The 20157-nt window shown below is 40.7% G+C and overlaps 1 protein-coding gene across 3 annotated transcripts in view; it reads left to right on the forward strand.

Annotated features, from left to right (window-relative positions):
• The window catches only part of STXBP6 (syntaxin binding protein 6), a 246261-nt gene that overhangs the window by 179485 nt on the left and 46619 nt on the right, over positions 1-20157 (forward strand). For all 3 annotated transcript variants that reach the window (XM_090270177.1, XM_090270178.1, XM_090270176.1), the window contains exons 3-4: positions 9669-9799; positions 10718-10883. In XM_090270177.1, the coding sequence (XP_090126303.1) occupies positions 9669-9799; positions 10718-10883 (297 nt within the window). The remainder of the gene's footprint in view (positions 1-9668; positions 9800-10717; positions 10884-20157) is intronic.

Genomic DNA, 20157 nt, shown 5'->3' on the forward strand with positions numbered 1-20157 from the left:
TGTTGAAGATCATCCTTATTCTTCCCCACTAGCTTGTGCTCATGACTGAAATGCCACCATTTCTGTTGTGTCTGTTATTTATTTGGATTAAATATTTCTTCCTAAAAACATGAAGATTCAAGAATATCCTTTTAGGTCCATTTGGTTCCTGTCAGGAATCTAGCCAGTACCTAAGATGGGGAGGAGAAAGATAGGGGCCCAAAGACAAACTTGGCCATTTCATGAATTGGCCTAGATGGAGCCTGTGGGGTCTAAACGTTTACTATGTCCTAAATGATAGCACACCTTGAGAAATACTATGCGAAGCAACTGGTCAACCCCATGTAGAGTACACATGCTCTATTTCCCACTAACTATAGCAGTGATGGTGTTTCCCTATTCTAAATGTATTTGAGGTAACAATCTAGGTATTTTGGCTTCTAAGCTTTGTAATCATTCAGCCATCTCACCAGGTACAATTGCTGATGCAGCCTCAGACCTGACCCTTACTTCTCCATACATACTATTGATCAATCTAGACTGATCATACATTACTGTTTTGGAAGGGCATTAAGGAAACCAGTTTTAAGTCATTGTTTCTCACCTTTACCTGTTAGCCCATTTCTTCACCACATCGGCATGCAGAAGGCATGTTCAGTCTTTCTTTAATTTCCTGAACCACATTTCAGAGGATTATTTTTTAGTCACCTCTGACATAGCCAAAGAGTAACCCTGATAGATTCTAAGTGGACATCTTTTTATTTTCCATGCTCCAAATTATTTCTCATTAACAGTCTTATTGAAATCAAGTCACTATTAGACTCTAGCAGCGCAGAGAGCTAAGGCTTACGGCAAAACACTGACCTTCACTTACCTATGAGATTGTGCCAGGACTGAGCATGGTGAGATTTAAGGTATCTGAAGTACATAGCTGTGCTTTCCCTCAGCATAAACTATATAGAAACAATTTGTTCTTAAGTACCTTTTCTTGAGAGAGAAATGACCACATAAAGTTATAAAATGATTCCATCTGAGATAGATGTGTATAAGAAATATTTGTGCAAATGTTAGTAAATATGTAAAAATACCTATGAAAAATGAGATCAAGAATATAAAGGTAGATTTCTGGTCAAAAATGAGGCATAGGTAACCATGGCTTACCTCCTCAAACAACCACATCAAAATTACAACTGAAATGTAGAACAACCATCACTCAGAACTGGCAGAAATCAAGTTGAATGGAAGTCTGACAACTATGGAATTGAAGAAACCACATACATCCAGATTGGTAGGAGGAGCAGAGATGTAGAATGGGCTGGTCCCACATCTGTGTGTGGTGGATAAAAATTCGGGAGGGATATTTCGGAGGTGAGGAGTCCCAGCCCCATACCAGGCCCTCTAGCCCAGTGCTCCAGTGCCAGGAAGATAAGTACCCACAACTTCTGGCTGGGAAAACAAGTAGGGGTTGAGCCAGTGGAAGAAACTTCTGGAATCCGAAGCAGTTCCTCTTAAAGAACCCACATGGTCGTTTTTTTTTTTTTTTTTAAATTTTATTTTATTTATTTATTTATTTGTTTGTTTGTTTATTTATTTATCTATTTTGGTTTTTCAATTACAGTTGTCCCATTTTTTTCCCCAGTGCACCCCTCCACCCAGCCCACCCCTTCTCCCACAATTATATCCCTCCCCGTTGTCCATGTTCATGAGTCATTTATACACGTTCCTTGACTAAACCCTTCCCTCACTTATCCCCCTTCTCTCCCTGCCCCCTCCCCCCTATTGACAGTTATTCTGCTCCTTGTTCTATTTAGTTCATTTGTTTATGTTGTTCTTTAGTTTCCTGTATTAAGTGATATCATATGGTATTTTTCTTTCTTTGCCTGGCTTATTTCACTAGCATTATTCTCTCTAGTTCCATCCATGTTGTCGCAAATGGCAGGAGTTCCTTCTTTCTCTCTGCTGCATAGTATTCCATTGTGTAAATGTACCACAGTTTTTTGATCTGCTCACCTATAGACGGGCATTTAGGCTGTTTCTAGCACTTAGCTATTGTAAACAGTGCTGCTATGAACATAAGAGTACATAAGTTCTTTTGAATTAGAGAACCCACACAGTCTTACTCACACTCTTTTTAGGCTCCAGCGCCAGGGTAGCAGCTTGGAAGGCCAGTGGCATACAGGGAGAAACTGAAGTGTCTGGCATCAGGATGAGAGCTGGGGAACAGATCTCTTCCAGAGAGAGAGGCCAGCAGAGGTCATGGTCCCTTTTCTGAACCTTCCTACCACAGAGCCAGCAGAGTATGCCATATGTGAGACTTCATCAACCTGGCTAACATTGTTTGTCCCATCCTGGAGATCCCCAGAGACTCTGTCCCACCCAACTTGTGGGCCCACCCAAACTGCTTTTCCATATGAATGTCTTGTCTTGGCTCATGCTTCAGGATTTCCTAAATCCCCTCAAACAAGCAACAGCCAGCCTCAGTGAGCCTCCAGCCCCCATACCTCTTGATAAGTGGCCCCAGACATGGCACTAGCAGCAGCCAGCCTAGATTCACTGTTTGGCTTTACCTGGGAATCTCCAAGCCCAGCACAAGTAGAAGCCATCTCAGATTGCTTTATAGCTCAGACAGGGTGGCCCTGGGCAAAATACATGCATGGGCTCACCTTGACCTGCACCACCCCGGAAACCCCAGAGCCTAAGCACCCAGTGGAAAGCTGCAGACCACATTGGAGCACCACCATCCTGCCCCCGCACAGCTAATCTTTCACAGAGGGTGGAGGTTGGGGGGGTCAGTGGTCATAGCCAACCCTTGCAGCTAAATGGCCTGGGTAAATCCCTTCCATTGACCTGCCAACAACAATAAAAGCTCCACTACAAGAGAACGGTGTACTCAGCTGACACAAAGGGTGCACCTTGAGTACCCAGCTTGGGTGATAGGGGAGGCTATGCCATTGGACCCTATAGGACACCTACTACATTAGGCCACACTACCAAGAGAGGGAGTCATAGAAGCTCTTCCTAATACATAGAAACAAACACAGGGAGGCTGCCAAAATGAGGAGACAAAGAAACATGGCCCAAATGAAAGAACAGATCAAAACTCTAGAAAAAGAACTAAACAAAATGGAGATAAGCACTCTTGTCAGATGCAGAGTTCAGAACATTGGTTATAAGGATATGCAAGAAACTTAGTGAGGACCTCAGGAGCATAAAAAAGATCCAGTCAGAAAAGAAGGGTACACTAATTGAAACAAAGAACATTTTATAGGGAGACAACAGTAGAGTGGATGAAGCTGAAAATCAAATCAATGATTTGAAACATAAGGCAGCAAAAAACAACCAATCAGAACTACAAGAAGAAAAAAGAATCTGAAAAAATGAGGATAGCATAAGCAGCCTCTGGGACATTTGCATCATAGGGGTGCCAGAAGGAGAATAGAAAGATCAAGAAATTGAAAATCTATTTGCAAAAATAATGAAAATAAACTTCCCTAATTTGGTGAAGGAAATAGACGTGCAAGTCCAGGAAGCACAGAGAGTCCCAAACAAGATGGATGCAAAGAGGCCCACTCCAAGACACTTCATAACTAAAATGCCAAATCTTAAAGAAAAAGAGAGAACCTTAAAAGCACCAAGAGAAAAGCAGTTATTTACCTACAGAGGAGCTTCCATAAGACTGTCAGCTGATTTCTCAAAAGAAACTTTGCAGACTAGAAGGGATGGACAAGAAATATTCAAAGTCATGAAAAGCAGGGACCTACAGCCAAGATTGCTCTACCCAGCAAAGATGTTATTTAGAATAGGAGGGCAGATAAAGAGCTTCTCCAACAAGAAAAAACTAAAGGTGTTCATCATCACCAAATTATTATTATATAAAATATTTAAAAGACTTATTTAAAAAAAAGAAAATCAATGCTATGTACAATAAAATGGCAGTAAATACAGATTTCTCAACAATTGCATCTAAAAAACAAACTAAGCAAAAAGAAGAACATAGACAGAATTATAGATACGAAGAGCATTTTGATGGTTGCCGAATGGAAAGGAGCTGTGGGGAAATGGGTGAAGAAGTAAAAGGATTAGGAATTACAAATAGGCAGTTACAGAATAGCCATGGGGATGTAAAGTACATATAGGAAATGGAGTAGCCAAAGAACCTATGAATGACCCATGGACATGAACACTGGTGTAGGGATTGCCTGAGGCAGTGGGACAGTTCTGGGTGGAGTGCAGAAAAGGGAGAAAAATTTGGACAACTGTAATAGCATAATCAATAAAATATAATTTAAAAAAATTTTAAAGAATATCAAAGTAGAGTAATCATTTTTACATGCTAATTATTTCCTTTAATGTAATATTTTAGGACAGACTAGATATTTTGTATATTAAGCAAAATTGATTTTCTTATTTGGAATGATTCAGGAATGATGCTGTGAATAATGAGATCGTAGGGGAAAGAGTGTGACTTTTTAATTTTTATTCTATGTATTTATTTTTATCTTCACCTAAGGACTTTTTTTTTTATTATTGCTTCTAGAGAGAGAGGAAGGGAGAGAGAAACATTGATGTTAGAAAGATCAATTGGTTGCCTCCTATACGTGCCCTGACCAGGAACTGAACCCACAACTCTTTGGTTATGGGACGATTCTCCAACCAACTGAGCCACATCAGCAAGGGCAAGATGTGACTTTTTTTTTTTTTTTTTAGTGATCTCTCCATCATTGGACCTAGAAATGGAAAATCAGCCACTCAATCACTGGCAGTGTGCATTCCTGTACTGTTTCGCATACCATGCAGATAACTGGCATTTCTGTCTTTTCCTCATCAGTCTTTGTTTGCTCTTTCACCAATTTCTGACTCACTGCAAGACCACATTTGATCTTAGGTAGTGCTTTACTACAGTCCAGCATATTGGTTTTTAATTTAATAGGATTTTCTGATTTGGCAAAAGCAAGGCTGGTCATCTGTACTCCTAGACTAAGTGCCTTATTGTATTTTTGTACAATGTTTCCTTGAGGGACCATTTTTTAAAAGACCTCACTAGGCCATTAGTTCATGACATAGAGAAGTTATACAACCTGAGTAATGATATTCCAGACCTAATAGATACTATCGCTGCTTCTTAACTTCAGGCAAGATGTAGATCAAGTCTACATGAAGGCTGAAGAGGAGGCATGCAGCCATGGAAACCACATTCTTTTATCAGAACTGGTAGCAGAAGGGCCTGGATTTGGTTGTCCCACATGCTTCTGCCTTCCTCAGATACCACTATAGAGAGCAGTGGGTTCGAGGAGTAGGAGTGAGTGAAAAAACAGCATTGGGTTTGGATAACCCCAAAAGTTGACTTACTGAGAGTTCCAATGCTTGTCAAGCAAGTGGTCTTAGAGATGCCATTTCCGGTTAAGCTTTGTAATCATATCTAGGAGCGTATCTATATTGTGTTAGTTTTCAACACCTGTCTACACTCGCTAAAACCATTTTACGTAGAATAGATATCAGATGCCAAGTCCGCCACTGACAACTCTAATTTGAAATTAATAGCACTTACATTTTCATTATATTTTTAGTTTTTATTTTTCAATTCTATTTTACATGATTTCTTACTTAATGTAGGCAGAGCTGCATCTATTTATGACTTTAACATTTTTGTTTGTTTTTTTTTCATTGAAGTTGTTTAAGTGAAAAAGCAAGTTTATTTAAAGGGAAATGTAAAGGAAAAAACAGTTCAGGATGTTATCAGAATCACAACTGTAGTATCATTATTAGAACAAAATGATTCAGTTAATCCTTATTTAATGAGCATCCCATACCCCATAAAATGTGGCATTTGATAAAGCAATGAAAAGCTATAATGGGAAGAGCAGTAGACTCTTAAGTTCATTGTGTAAGTTGCAATTTTTGCATTCGTTAATAGTATTACTTTGGCAAGTCACTGCTTTTTGCTCCAGAAGCTATATAATATAGATTTTTTTTAAAGTTTCAAATGCCATGAAAAATGTAATTTGTTATTTTGTCAGTTTATTCTGTCCTACGTCACACGCAAGTAAGTGTAGCTTAGAAGATCAGTGTGAGGATTTAGCCACATCTTACATGTTTGGACTAAATGGAAATCTGGTTTTTGTTCTTCACAAATATGTCAGAGGAGCAAATGCTGACTGTTTTATCCAGGCTTGAACTAAATCTGTTTTGAAATGAACAGAGTTCAGTGAAAGAAATACATTGTGGGGAAACCTACTTAAATTAAATGATCACAGAATGTTTTTTCCTATGGAGTTGACATGAGCTGAAAGCTGAATACTGAACAAGAGACAACCATAAGGAAAAAGAAAAAAGGAAGGAAAAAAAAACAGAGAAAAGAGTACTTCTATGAAGAGACTGGCCTTTGCAAAAGGTGGAAAGAGTTTCTCAGGAGCAGGGCCAGATCATCCAGGCCTTAGCAGGTCATGGACAGCGCCTTGGACTTTATTCTGAATGTTTTGGAATGCCATTGAGGAGATTTTAAAAGATGGTTCAGTCCTCCATGTTACACTTCAAGTAGCCGAGCTAATCACAGACGTATAGGTGAGGGCTAATGGTGTATTTCCTGGGATGTGGCTGCTTCATGAAACCTCCCGAACTTCTCCCAACTCAACTTTCATCCTTAAAGCTCCTGCCCTCCCAAGCAACTCAGGTGACTCCTATGTCATTTATCAGAGGATATGCTTTAATACTGTTTTTGCATTGTTCCCCACCGCACCCAGTGTCTTGATTCAAAACCACATCTTATTTAATTTTTGAATTGCCTACAAAACTTACTTCTATGTCTTCCTTCTAATAAATGTTCCATATATTTTTGTTAAATGAGTAAATACACAAGTTTGGTGGTCTCATCAGTCAGTGTGCCTCAGAACCAACTGGGAGATTTGAGATATGGATGCCATGGCCACACCCCCAGAGATTCTGATTCACATGGTTTGGTGTATTTGTTATAAAACTCCCAGGGAATTCTGAGATGCAGTTTGAATGGAGAACCAGGAGACAGGGCTGATTTGGGTGGTATTACTTGGGAGTGTCGTGACTATCCCACCCCTTTAAATGCCTATTCAAAATAATGAAGATGGAATCTATTGTAGGGGATAGTTGGACATACAGCATTATTATGTTACTGATCCAGGTCTTTAGGTTTCACTTTCTATGCATGCTGTCAATTAGCTTTCCTTTGGAAGAAGACAATAAAGTACTGTTTTTCACTAGACATCTGTAGTTTGACTTACTTTTTATTAACTGCGGACCCCAAAAACCCCTAAACAAGGAAGGAATTAAAACATGACTTCATCTAGCATGGAACTCAGAAGGTCTGGCAATCGTGTGTTTATGCAAGTGCTTTGATTTCAGGAGGGGAAGTTTTTATTTAACTCTAAGTAATGTGTATATAATACTATAATTTTAAGGCACCTGCTTCAAAATAGAAACTGAGGTGGTAGAAATAATAATAATAAACAAAAATTAAACTAAACCAAGCTCAGTGCCCAGGAAAACTACCCAGATTCCAAGAACTGGGCAAGGAATAAATCATTAGGAGAGAAAAGGCAGGAAAGGATGGAATTGTAACTGCCTCCATTAAAAATAATCACTCTGCAGTGTGATCGCTGTTGAATAATTCTGTGGGGCATTTGTCACATGGGCGGGGTTCCTGGACTTCTCATATCAGTGACAAGCTTCCGAAGGAACTTGCCTTTCTAAGGTGTCAGTGCTGAACATGCCAATAAGCACAGTAATTTTGCATGGCATTTGAGCTTTTATAATGCTGTAAACTACTTGGAAATAAATGGACCAGAAGTAAAAATAGGAGTTCATGGCAACTTTAACTAAAGTTACAAGAAAATGTTCATGTTTCCCAGGATGCCTAAATGTTGGGTGATTTGCATAAACAAAGGAGGAAATCCTCTTTGTGTTTAGGGATGTGTGTCTAATACAGGAACCCATGTTTTTCCTGTTATTGAAAAGCATTCTTTAATCTTTTAAGCACATCTTAGGACCTGCATATATTCCAGGTGTGTTGTTTACTTTAACATTAAAAGACAAGAGCAGGACATGACTATCAGAGAAACCTATTAGATCTCCCTTTGTGTCATAGGAGACACAAAAAATAAATGAATTGAATAAAATGTATGGCCAGAGCCCTGAGCAGACTGTTAACCGTTATTCCTAATGAGACTTAACAGGCCTCTACTTGGACCTGTAGGCCAGAGAGGCCACTTGTGAGTCGAAGACAGTAAATTTCCTCTTGATTATGGATGTTAAAGGGATGATGACTTTTTAACCATAAAAGTAAATGTAATTGGTGTGAAACATTCAGAAGCTTTTAGCCAAACATAATTAGAAACAATGGGTAATAAACCTAAGCATTATTTGAATTTTTTTTAAAAATTGCTAAATTCTGGTTAAGAGCAAAGAGATGAGATTGTACTGAAGTCATAAAAACAGTCTTGAGCCCTCTAACCACAGAGGTTCTCAGCAGATCTAAATGCAGGGCACCCACACTTCATTCTCCTCTTGGTCCTGTTTTCAGGACCCCAGACACTTTAATGCAATAAACTCTGGCATGCATGGAAGAAGAGTCTTCTTGCCACCAATCAGGACTGGAGTAGGTGCTTTCTGTTCTTCATCCCTCAAGGATTCTCTTTGCCATCTGTTGAGCATCTGCAGTTATTTGAAAATGTGGAATCTGTGAAGTTATTTAAAACAAAGAAAGAATGTACCACTGACGCAGTCTTAATAGGTTAGCATTCATTATGGCAAGTAGTGCTTTCCATTCTTCCTAGTTTCTGTAATAGTATCATTTCTGTTAAATCTTTCAATTCCTACAGCCAGCGTTCATAGGAGCGCTTTCAAAACACTTAATTACCTCCCCACCCTTGAATCTCTAAGTCATGAGATAAGTAGATGTAGACTATTCTGAGTGACTCCCTCCTGGCAGCTGGTGCCTGACTTCTCTCTGAGAGGTGACACTCCATTGTCAGCATGACTAAGGCTGGGAGGAGGAACTGTCCTGGTGCTGCAGGTGTGGTGACCTCAGGAATTCATATTGGTGAGAGGAGGCACCCAGAGTGCCAGATACAGTCATAATCAGATGCAAACTCAATACAAACTGGACTATATTTTAAGGCCAGACTGTTCTCTTTTTTAACGAAATATTGCTTCTATCACTGAAACCTGAAATATGTACGCTGGACTATAAAATTAGAAATATGCATTGCAGTTCCATAAGGGAGCCAGTAACCTCCGCTTCTCTAAAATTCAGCCCTTCCCAGTGACCCCTACCTGGTGCCTGTCAGCACTATATGCTTCTTTCTCTGCAGACTCCGTTAAAGGTGCTTGGTGTTATTCGGTTAAGTTGTATTCAGTGTGAAAGGATGCAGACACAAATGAAGCAGCCCTTACAATTATAATTGTATTGTAACTGCCTGAGAGTAGAGATTATAACTTCTATACCTTTTGAGTTGACATCTCACCAAAGGCACACATATTCATTCTCTTGAGAGAGAGGTGTGTACACACACACACACACACACACACACACACACACACACTTTCTCTCCTCTCACTCTCATTTTGCAGATGCATGTAGGTGTGAGATCGAAGCACCACTAGCAGAGGAAACCAACCAACCTGCACACCCACTAACCTGAGTGGTCTTTTCTTGACAGTGACAAACAAGAAACCCACACAGGCATCCATTACGAAGGTCAAACAGTTTGAAGGCTCCACGTCGTTCGTGCGGAGATCACAGTGGATGCTTGAGCAGCTTCGCCAGGTGAATGGCATTGATCCTAATCGGGTGAGTGACCTGTCGATGCTGAGCGAAGGCCTTCTCTTCACACAATGACTCTTCATTGACCTTGGCAGTGGTGGTGGCTGTCTGAGTTGTTTTTTAACAAAGCAATTTCTCTGTTCCAGTTACATGACTAAGACTTTCTGATTTCTGAGCCCTTCTTATGGGGAATTATAACTATTTTCATCATGTTTGATGTGGGAACCGAAGGGGATGCAGACTGAAGAAATGCTACCTCCAGTAATATGTTTATCAGCAAAGTGCAAAAGCCAGAGCTCAGATATCATGTGCATGGTTATCATTATGAAAAACCATGCTTATCCAAGCTTCATTTATCTCCTTGTGCCACCAATGATGAGGTTTATTTACCTAAGTAAAGAAATAGCATCTTAAAAGTTTAGGAGTCTATTGGATTTAATATGACAAATATTTTGTGATAGTTATTTATTCAAAATACATTCCCCCCTTTTGCTCACACACATTCACTGTACAAAACATCAATAATGAAGAAAAATAAAATGTAATTTGTAACTATATGCTAAAATGATGAGTGGGAGTCTTTTCCGGTCAAAAGTTAGGGGCAATATTAAAATGGTTTAATGTTGAAGGAATTATGTTCCAAGTAATTGGGAGGGTGCTATATAGTCTGAATTTGGGCACAAGTCGATGTGTGGTAGGTTATAGGGACTTCTGTGGTATTAGCTTCCTAACGACATATGTAAATACTGAAAAGATCTGGGGTTTGCTTGATAAAAAGAGAAAGGTGGATTCTCCATGCATCTGGATGCTAATAAAGATGAGTCTTATGACTACGATCAAAGTTTAGAAAGATGTGTTAGCCTTTATGAGTCTTTTGTTGGGCATAAGCTAGAAGCAATAGTTTTTATACATTGAGATCAGTAGTTATTTCACTGTTTTTTCCAGGATTCTGCAGAGTTTGATTTGTTGTTTGAAAATGCTTTTGACCAGTGGGTAGCCAGCACAGCCTCAGAAAAATGCACCTTCTTCCAGATCCTCCACCACACCTGCCAGAGGTACCTCACAGACAGGAAGCCGGAGTTTATTAACTGCCAATCCAAAATCATGGGAGGTGAGTGGGCATTTGTATGACTTTGGCCATGCTGTTTCCTTACACTCACTTGTACATAAAAAGTTAGGTGTTATGCAGCATAAAGACAAAGAAAAGAAATAATCAAGGTGTTAAACAGCATGAGAACCATGTTAGGGAGTTCGTTGTATGCCCAATCTGGACACAGTGGTGTGTTTTCACACTTACCCAAAATCTGGTCTCTTGAGAAGAATAAGCCACTTAGCTAAGATTGTACTATAAGAATAAAACTGTTTGTTCATTAGAAAAACCTTTCAGTTTGGTTTCTTTACTACCATTTCTATAATTTTATTGCAGAACACGGTTTTCTGGGTTGCTTTTTCCTGTTATTTCTCAAGATATTTTACAAATATTAATAAAAAAATTCTTACAGATATAGTCCCTTTCTTTCAAATAGCTTTTATTTCTTGAATGGCGTGCAGAGTTGAGTTAGGGTGAGTGCTGTAAGCCAGCTTTAAGGGCCACTGTAAGCCAGCTTTAAGGGCCACGTACCAGAATTGGCAGCTTAATGAGACACATTTAAGTGGGTGCTTAACTATTTCTCTTAGGTGGTATTTCTTTTTAGGGAATTGAAACTGTGCTAAAAATATACAAGCCTTGCCAATTACTCTGTGAGTTAAAGAACAGTGTTTTTATATCATAGGTCTTTTCACTGACCTGATCTCCTAATTTTGAAAGAATTTTTTTAATGCACCCAATTTACCTTAATCAAGTGTCAAATGAAAGTCACATTAGAGACATTGCACATGTTCTTTGGCCTGTATAAATCTTCATATGAACACGGAACAGAACTCCATTATTCTGTCCCAGCAACTGACATACTCATTGTCATTTTGTCATTAATCTGCTAGATGTTGTATGTAGTACTTACTGTTCACTGAAATGTTAGTGTTTCTCTTAAACAGCAAGTGGCTTATGTCATAAGAACCTTGAAAGGACGTTCTTGGGCAGTGATGTACAGTCATCTTATAGTTTCTCTATTTAGTCCTGGAAAAATATATGAAGTGATGAATGCTGCACCTTTACTTCAGAGTGGCCAGATGTTAGACATACATGTTAAAAGGAAAGGGACTATTGAACACTAACCCCTTACTACTTAGAAAATCTAATGAGATATAGCTTTCTATCATGTCTGTGGCATCAGTGCTCATCAAATGAATCCTGTTTTGGAAGTCCAACCTTAGCAGACTTGGCAAAAGGTCAGAGCACACCAGGCTTAGGCCCATGGGAGGCTGCTTGCAAATGGAAAGTGCCTGCTATGAAACATTTTCCCCATCATTGTCAGTGTGGTCAGTCGCTTGCTTGGCTAGCGCTTAAGTATAGAGTCTCCTCTAAAACTAATGTGGCAGTTAGGTATAGGGGTAGGGTTTGGGAAGGTTTATGTTTTAAATCAGTTGAAATATCACTCTCTTAAGATAGCCAACACTCACATTTCGATGACCATCCTTTTATACATCACTCTGTGTGCATGTATTAAACATAATGTACATAAATATAAATATATATACACATGCATACTTACATATATAGATACATACATAATAATTCACAGACACAACATTTATTGCTGACAAGATTATTATGTACTAATAAAGTGAATTACATCTTTACACTTAAACTACCCTTTAAGTTATCAGAAGCACAAACATACACACAAAAGGAAATATAGTCCCTCTTTTAAATCAACATCTTTAAGTGACATACACTACCCTCTGACAAAACAGATCTGTGTCTTACTCTGAGAAATAAAAATAATAATAATAAAAAAACTAATGTGCCATTACAAATTAGAAATTTCTATTGTCCTTGGAGACAGAGTCCCCTTGAACAACTTCACGTCTCCACATTCTGTCCTGAGCGCAGAGGGGCCAGAAACAGTGCCATGGGACTTCCACATTTCCTCAGGATGAAAACATGAGGTGGAAGCAAGAGGGCCACAGACTCACTCCACTGCCCTTGTGAAAGAAACAAGCCACCTCCTTCCTGCTAAGGTTAGGGACCATTTTGATGGCTCTCCTCTTCCTCCTGCCCTAAAGGACAGCACTAGGCCCTCTTCTCTGTTGACTCTGAAGTTCTCATTTCTTCTCTCACAACAGGTTCTTTTGTTATTTTATTTATTCTTGGTTCATCAACCAATTATACAACAAATAAGTACTAAGTACCTACTATGTGCTAGTCACTGTGCTACATTCTGGATTTGGAGAATAGTTCTATATTTAGTCTCTTAATAGACCCTAATTGCCACCCCCCCAAATCCCAAATCCCAGACTGGCAGATCCACAACAGTCTTTCTGTGTGCTCTTCATTTACCTTCTTGAATATCCTCAGACCTTCCCACACAGTCCCACCAGGCGCTTCTATCAACCATTGACCCAGTCCTTCTGATGCCGTCCAGTGCCCTATGAACCCCAAATTACACAGAGCTGAGACAGGAATCCATATATCCAATGTTAAGATGTTGCTGTGTGTATTGGATAAATCTAAAGACTGATTTCCTGCAGTAAGATAATAAGTTAACGAGACCAAGTGCCAGAATTGGCTCTGCCTTCTATGACTGCAGATACTGTATTTCTATCAACTTCTTTAGACCTCAGTTTTCCCAAGTGTAGCATGTGGAGGTTAGACTAGATAATATCTAAAATCCCTTCCAGTTCCATCACTTTTAGAATCTATAATTCCTAAAGTGTAGTTTAATTGTGTATGTTAATCACTTTTTAAATATCAAAAACTTTAGTGCAGTTCCGTGGTCACTGGTCCTGGATTCCTCAGGAAGGCAAAAAAGTTTGAATTAACTACACTGTAATTTGCTGGCAGCATGTATGTCCTTAATGAGTGCAGCCTGTCTTATTTAAACAGTTGCTTATCCTTGATAACAGTTGTACCAACACACCCTAATTTATTAGCATGATTACTCTTCCTTTTTCCCAGTTATCACAATTACTAGACTTAAAAATTGGGTGGTTCTCGGGTCACTATATTCTGACCCCTTTAACTTTTGGAGTACCTACCCATCTTCAGATCTTTATTTTCTCATCTTTAGATGAGATCTGTTTCTAGTTTCACAATATCTTTTGGTCTCTAATGTGGGCCACAAGTCCTAGACACAATTGTCTTCTGTACCGTGAACTGTGGCAATTCTTGTGGCTTTTGAGAACTAATATTGGTGTTGGTTTGCTGCCCTACACCACATTCTTTACATGTTATCTCATTTAGCTCCTACAGCAGCCTTTGGAAATACAATTTATTATCTTCGTTTTTACAGAGAAGGAAATAGGATCAGAGAGTTTATTAAATAGCTTGCCATGGGTCACGTAGCTAGTAAGTGGCAGAGATGAAATTCAAACACAGGCTTACTCTTCTCTAAGAGCACCTTCATCAGGGCCACTGAGTGCCATGCTCCAGGGAACACCATTGGTGTTTTCTTTGGTGTAAAGAGTGCCTCCTGGAGTTGGGCGAGAATTTTTGAAAATATTTTAGCCAACACATTCCTAGGTATTAAACAAGGGAGGTAAGAAGAGAGGGCCAGAGATTATGGGTAGTTTTAACTTTTTTTTCTAGTTTTATCACAAGTATATAATTAAGATAACTCTTAAGCAAATTTTTTTGCCCTTAAGAATGATGGAGTCACCAGGGACCATTAAAATCATCTTGCTCTTTGGGGTTTTTGTTTATCAGAACTAAATTATATTAAAGAGATGACAGTGAGGCTGTTTTACTGAATGGGGGAGATGGTGGCAACCAGGCTGAGAATACCTCTGAGGTACTCTGCATCCAGTCCAATCCTGTCATTCATGCCCACTGAGTCTGAATGACTTTTCCAAGGTCAGAGGACTGGGAGCGGGTCTGTCCGATTCCCACTGAACCATAATTTTTTTTAATACCAGTTCAAATAGGATTATCACTTAAGTATCTATAATTCCATGCAGTTCTTCTCTTGTATGTATCGATTATGTATATGCCACATGACAGCTTTTTCTTTTTCCCTTGAGGAGGGGAGTCAGTTACACAGAAATGGATCATATGGAATGTCTGAAATTCCCTCTCCAAACGTATTTCCTTATCTCCAGAGGATAGACTGGGAGGCTTTGACTCTCTGACGCTGGTTACAGATCCAGGAGGTGCGGGTAGTCTCCAAAGCTGAGGGGAGGCCCTCACACACTGGAAGAGGGCAGGGTGCACTAGCGAGTAAGAGGGAGAAGCAGCGGTTTCTTCCCATGCCTCTGTCAGCATCTCTTCTTCTCTCGATGGTTGGGGGACCAGTAAGCTAGGACAGAGTCCTCGAGGCATGGTCATTTTTAACCTGCACTCTACCTCTCTTTCAGTTCATGAAAGGCCGGTCACCTTCAAAACTGCAGAGCCATTCATTTAGTTGCTGGGTCCCTAAGTTACCAAGCAACCTACAGAGATTGAAGGCAAAGGGTGGAGCCAGTCTGACAGCTAAAAGCAAAGTCTTAGGTTCATGTAGGTCATACTTCCTTTTTCTGAGATGGTAGCTTTGTTCCCTGTTTATTGTAACAAGACGATTTTATATTGTCGTATGTGTGATAACACATTTGTACTTCAAAGATGCTTCAGAGTTAATCACATGTGTAGAGCTTTAGACTCCAGAAGAGAGACTTGTATTCAACTAATTCATTTCAAAGAAACATGTCCTGCCTCAAATAGTAGCACCAGTTTAGATAATGAGTGTGTCACTTAGGTCAAGGTCCCAAGGGGGACTTTATTGTTTTGCTTTCTTCGTTCTTCTCAGTAAAATGTGAGGAAATCTTACATGGCTCCCCATTGCTATATTATTTACACTGAACTTTTATAGTGATTACTGTGGGCCTGTTATTTTTCTTTTCTTAACTAATACTATGAACTATGGAAATCTTTAGTGGTACTTGCAACTTCTGTGTTAAGACCTCAAAGTAGATTCTTTACAAACCTGTTTTCTTTTTCAATGAGTGTTATGAATTATTTGCAAGAAATAAATGATATGTTCTTCAAAGTGAGGTTCTGTATAAACCAAAGCATGTCCTAGTATTTTTCTTGGGCTCCAAGCCCAAACACCCTTGTTTAATTTGTTCCATTACCTCTTACTCTTTCACCTGCTTTCGTATGGGTCGCCATTCAGTGAGCCCCATCCGTGCTGTCGGAGACACGTTTCCTCATGACTCTGTAAGCATTTACTCAGCATCATGTGCCTGTGGATATCCAATAATAAAGTAGGCACCTTTGTTGACTTGACTTACCTTTCTGGGGGACATCAGATACAAATGTGTACAAAAAAACAATGCGGTAACACCATGCTGGTCACTGAGCTGCATTTTAGAGGATGGTTAGCAGTTGCAGATGGAAAAGGACAGGATGAAATGAGCTCTTATCACAACAGTTAATCCACACAACCTTATTTAATGTTAGCGACATTCAGAATTTGGAATGTTGCAGATTGTGTTTCCATGAAACAGGCTATTTTGAAGTGTCATGTAGTTTAATCGTCATCAAAAGGTATTTCTTAAGCATTGCACATTTGTGTTCAGCCCTTCAGGTGATGGGGTAAAACCCAGACTTCTGAGCTCTATTGGAACTCCAGGGACACATGTCTTTGATGTTTCCTTCATAGCAGTCTGGCCCTCTGACTGGTGTGCTAAAGGAAAACTAAATGGCTTTAGTCTGGGTTCCCTTGAATGCAACAAAATCTCAAGACTCCAAGTGTGACTTCATGTTGTACTTTTCTTTCAAACAATGCAAGGCCACTTCTGGGTAGTGTGTGCAAATATCTCACCTGTGAGTGCCCCCACCTCTATGGGCATGTGTAAGGTGAGGTAACAAATAAGTTATAAAGTGAGCATGTGTTCATAACAGGGGTTTTTTTTAATATTTTTAAAATTTATTTTTAGATAGAGGGGGAGGGAGGGAGAGAGAGGGAGAGAGACATCAATATGTGGTTGCTTCTCACACGCCCCCAACTGAGGGCCTGGCCCACGACCCAGGCACATGCCCTGACTGGGAATCAAACTGGTGACCGTTTTGTTCACAGGCCGGCGCTCAATCCACGGAGCCACACCAGCCAGGGCCATAACAGGGTGAAAAGTGATCAATATAGTCATTCTTACTTCCAATATGTTAATATAGTATAGTCAAATGCTGCTTAATGACGCTTCAGTCAACAACAGACTGCATGTTCAGTTGTCGTTGTCGGCAGCCGTCCGTCTCGAGAGACGATGGTGTAGCTTCTTAAGAGTCTATCTGCACCGCCGAGAATGGCTGTGCAGTCCGACTCGGGAGTGACATGGTATCTGTCTCCTCCCGTGTTGAATCGACATCTTGTGATGACGCTGAAGCTACAGAGCCTGGGCAGGGTAATATGGAGGGTCTGCTGTTGCCCATGCAGCAGACCCCCCCTCTCTTCGCAGCTGAAGGATCCAAGGGAAAGACGGAGTCGATACAGCTTGGGTTCAGGTGCGCCGCAGGAGTTGCCGGTGTTGACTACAACGTCAAACCGCCTTAGGGACTCCGGCTCCGGATTTTCTGTCGGGGTTTACTCCCTTAGCCTTTCCCCTGAAGAGGTATGCCGCAAGGCAGCGGAGGTTTTTTGGAGTCAGAGTTTTCCTTCTCTGATGTACCCTGACTGGAAGATCGAACCAGCGACACTTAGCTCGCAGGCCGACGCTCAATCCACTGAGCTAAACCAGCCAGGGCTAAGTTCAGTTGTAGTCCCATAAGATTATAATGGAGCCAAAAAATTCCTCCTGCCTAGCAACATCATAGCTATCCTAATATAGCACTATGCATTACTCACAGGTCTGTGCGGATGCTGCTATAAAGAAACCTACAGCCACTGACAGTTGTATAAAAGTATAGCACATAATATTATGTACACTATAGAATATTTGATAATGATGTTGTTGATTTATGTATTTACTATACTATACTTTTTTTAAATCCTCACCCGAGGATATATTTATTAATTTTAGAGAAAAAGGAAGGGGAGAAAGAGAGAGAGAGAGAGATTTATCAGTTGCCCCATACATACCCCAACTGGGTACTAAACCTGCAACCTAGGTATGTGCCCTGAAGGAATGAAACCTGCAACCTTTTTTTTTTCTTTTGTGTGCTGGGAGTTTTTTGATTGCTGCTTCAATTTCACTAGTTGTTTTTGGTCTATTCAGGCTTTCTGCTTCTTCTTGATTCAGTTTGGGAAGACTATAGGTTTCCAGAAATTTGTCCATTTCCTCTAGATTGTCAAATTTCTTGCCATACAGTTGCTCATAATAATTTCTTACAATCCTTTGTATTTCTGTGGTATCAGTTGTGATTTCTCCTCTTCCGTTTCTGATTTTATTTATTTGGGTCCTCTCTCTTTTATTCTTTTTTTTTTTTTTTTTGAAGGTCAAATCAGTTTTTTTTGTTGTTTGTTTTTTTTTACTTTCCCCACATTTTTATTTTGAACAACAGCAACAAAAAACCCTAAAGGATGAGAAGGAACTCTGCCCACCACGATTTTCCTAGTAGCTCTTGTGATCCCAGGTGCTTGAGCTGGTCTTACCGCAGTCAGCTTGCTGCCCCTCCTTTTGTGGACTGGCACTCTCTCCTCCCACGACCCCTCACACAGGGTGCAGCTGGCGTGGGCCACCTAGCCCCTGGTCCAGGGGCCCCCCTAGCTCTGCACTCCTCCTGCCATCCATCCCACATGCCTAGCTTCCTACAGACCCCACTGTGAGGGGTCACCCCGTAAATATGTGCTGTGTGTGACTACTGCTTCTGCCTCTTTTTTTTTTTTTCAGATTTAATGTGTTTTATTGATTAAAATATTACATTTGTGCCAATTTCCCTTCCCTCTGCTCCCCTCCACCGGTGGCCCCCCTCCCTCCAGTTGTCCCCCCCTTTTAGATTATGTCCATTAGTTGTGCATACAGTTCCTCCCAACCTCTCTCCGTCTATTCCATTCCCTCCTACCATGATCCCCAATTCCTATATCATCTCCCTCCCTCTCCCCACTCCCCCTCCCTGTTGACCTCCCCCCAATATGCTTCCCGTACCCACAGTTCCTTTTCCACTCTCGTTGCCTGTTTAGTTTGCCTTTGTTTCATCTCCCTAGCTTCTGTTTTTTAAACCAGTCCCTTTAACATCTCATATAACAGTGGTTTGGATCTAATGAACTCTTTCAGTTTTATTTTGTCCTGGAAACACTTTCTCTGTCCTTCTATTCTGAATGACAATTTCGCTGGATAGAGTATTCGTGGTTGTAGGTTTTGGATTTTCATTACTTTGAATATTTCTTGCCAGTCCCTTCTTGCCTGTAGGGTCTCTCTTGAGAAGTCAGCTGATAGTCTAATTGGGACCCCTTTGTACATAATTCTTTTCTTCTCTCTTGCTGCTTTTAGGATTCTCTCTTTATCTTTAATTTTTGACATTTTGATTATAATGTGTCTTGGAGTGGTTCTCCCTGGGTCCAGTCTCTTGGGAACTCTCCTTGCTTCCTGGACCTGCAAGTCTATTCCCTTCCCCAAGTCTGGGAAGTTCTCCTTTATTATATTTTCACTCAAGTTTTCAAGTTCTAGTTCATCTTCCTCGCTCTCTGGCAAACCAATGATTCTTATGTTGGGCCTTTTATAGCTGTCCCAGAGGTTTCTGATCCTCTCATTGTTGCTTCCCAATTCCTCTCGCTGCATTAGTTGACTGCTTGTTCCTTCTCCATATTCCAGTTTGTTGAAATGAACTCTGGATTTTTTTCCCTCACCATCTGTCTCATATGCGGTTTTGTTCCTTTCGTTATGAAAGTTTTTCGCTTCTTTCTTATCTTTTTCCTGCTCTTTTGTGAATTCTGTAAGCCACCTGATAACAATGGCCCAGAACTGAGCCTCTGACAGGTTTCTTATCTGTTCATCTGTCAGGTTCTCTATCTGCTGCCTGGTGAGTTGTGTCACCGGGATTTCTAAAGTTGCCTGCCTCATTTTGACAGATGCTTTTTGTTTTCTTGGGCTGGCTGTCGGGGGCAGTGCCTGTGTACGCGTCACAAATCAGCGACCGCCGGCGCCTGCCTGTCCGCGACCTATTTCGCAGCCCTGTGGTGCTTTCTTTGGGGGCGGGGGTCCAAGATGGATTCACACAGTTATTCAGCTAGGAGACCGGGATCCGTCCTCCCGCCCCCCTGGGCCTCACTGTTCAAGGCGATGCGGTGGCCGCTCTCCCCAGCGCTGGGGTCGCGCACGCCAGGGGCTTGACCGCAGCCGGGATTCCTCGCCGCCCGCCGCTGTCCAGGTGCGACCGC

The sequence above is a fragment of the Furipterus horrens genome, unplaced genomic scaffold, assembly GCF_987537825.1.
Source record: "Furipterus horrens unplaced genomic scaffold, mFurHor1.1.pri manual_scaffold_3, whole genome shotgun sequence".
Lineage (NCBI taxonomy): Eukaryota > Metazoa > Chordata > Mammalia > Chiroptera > Furipteridae > Furipterus > Furipterus horrens.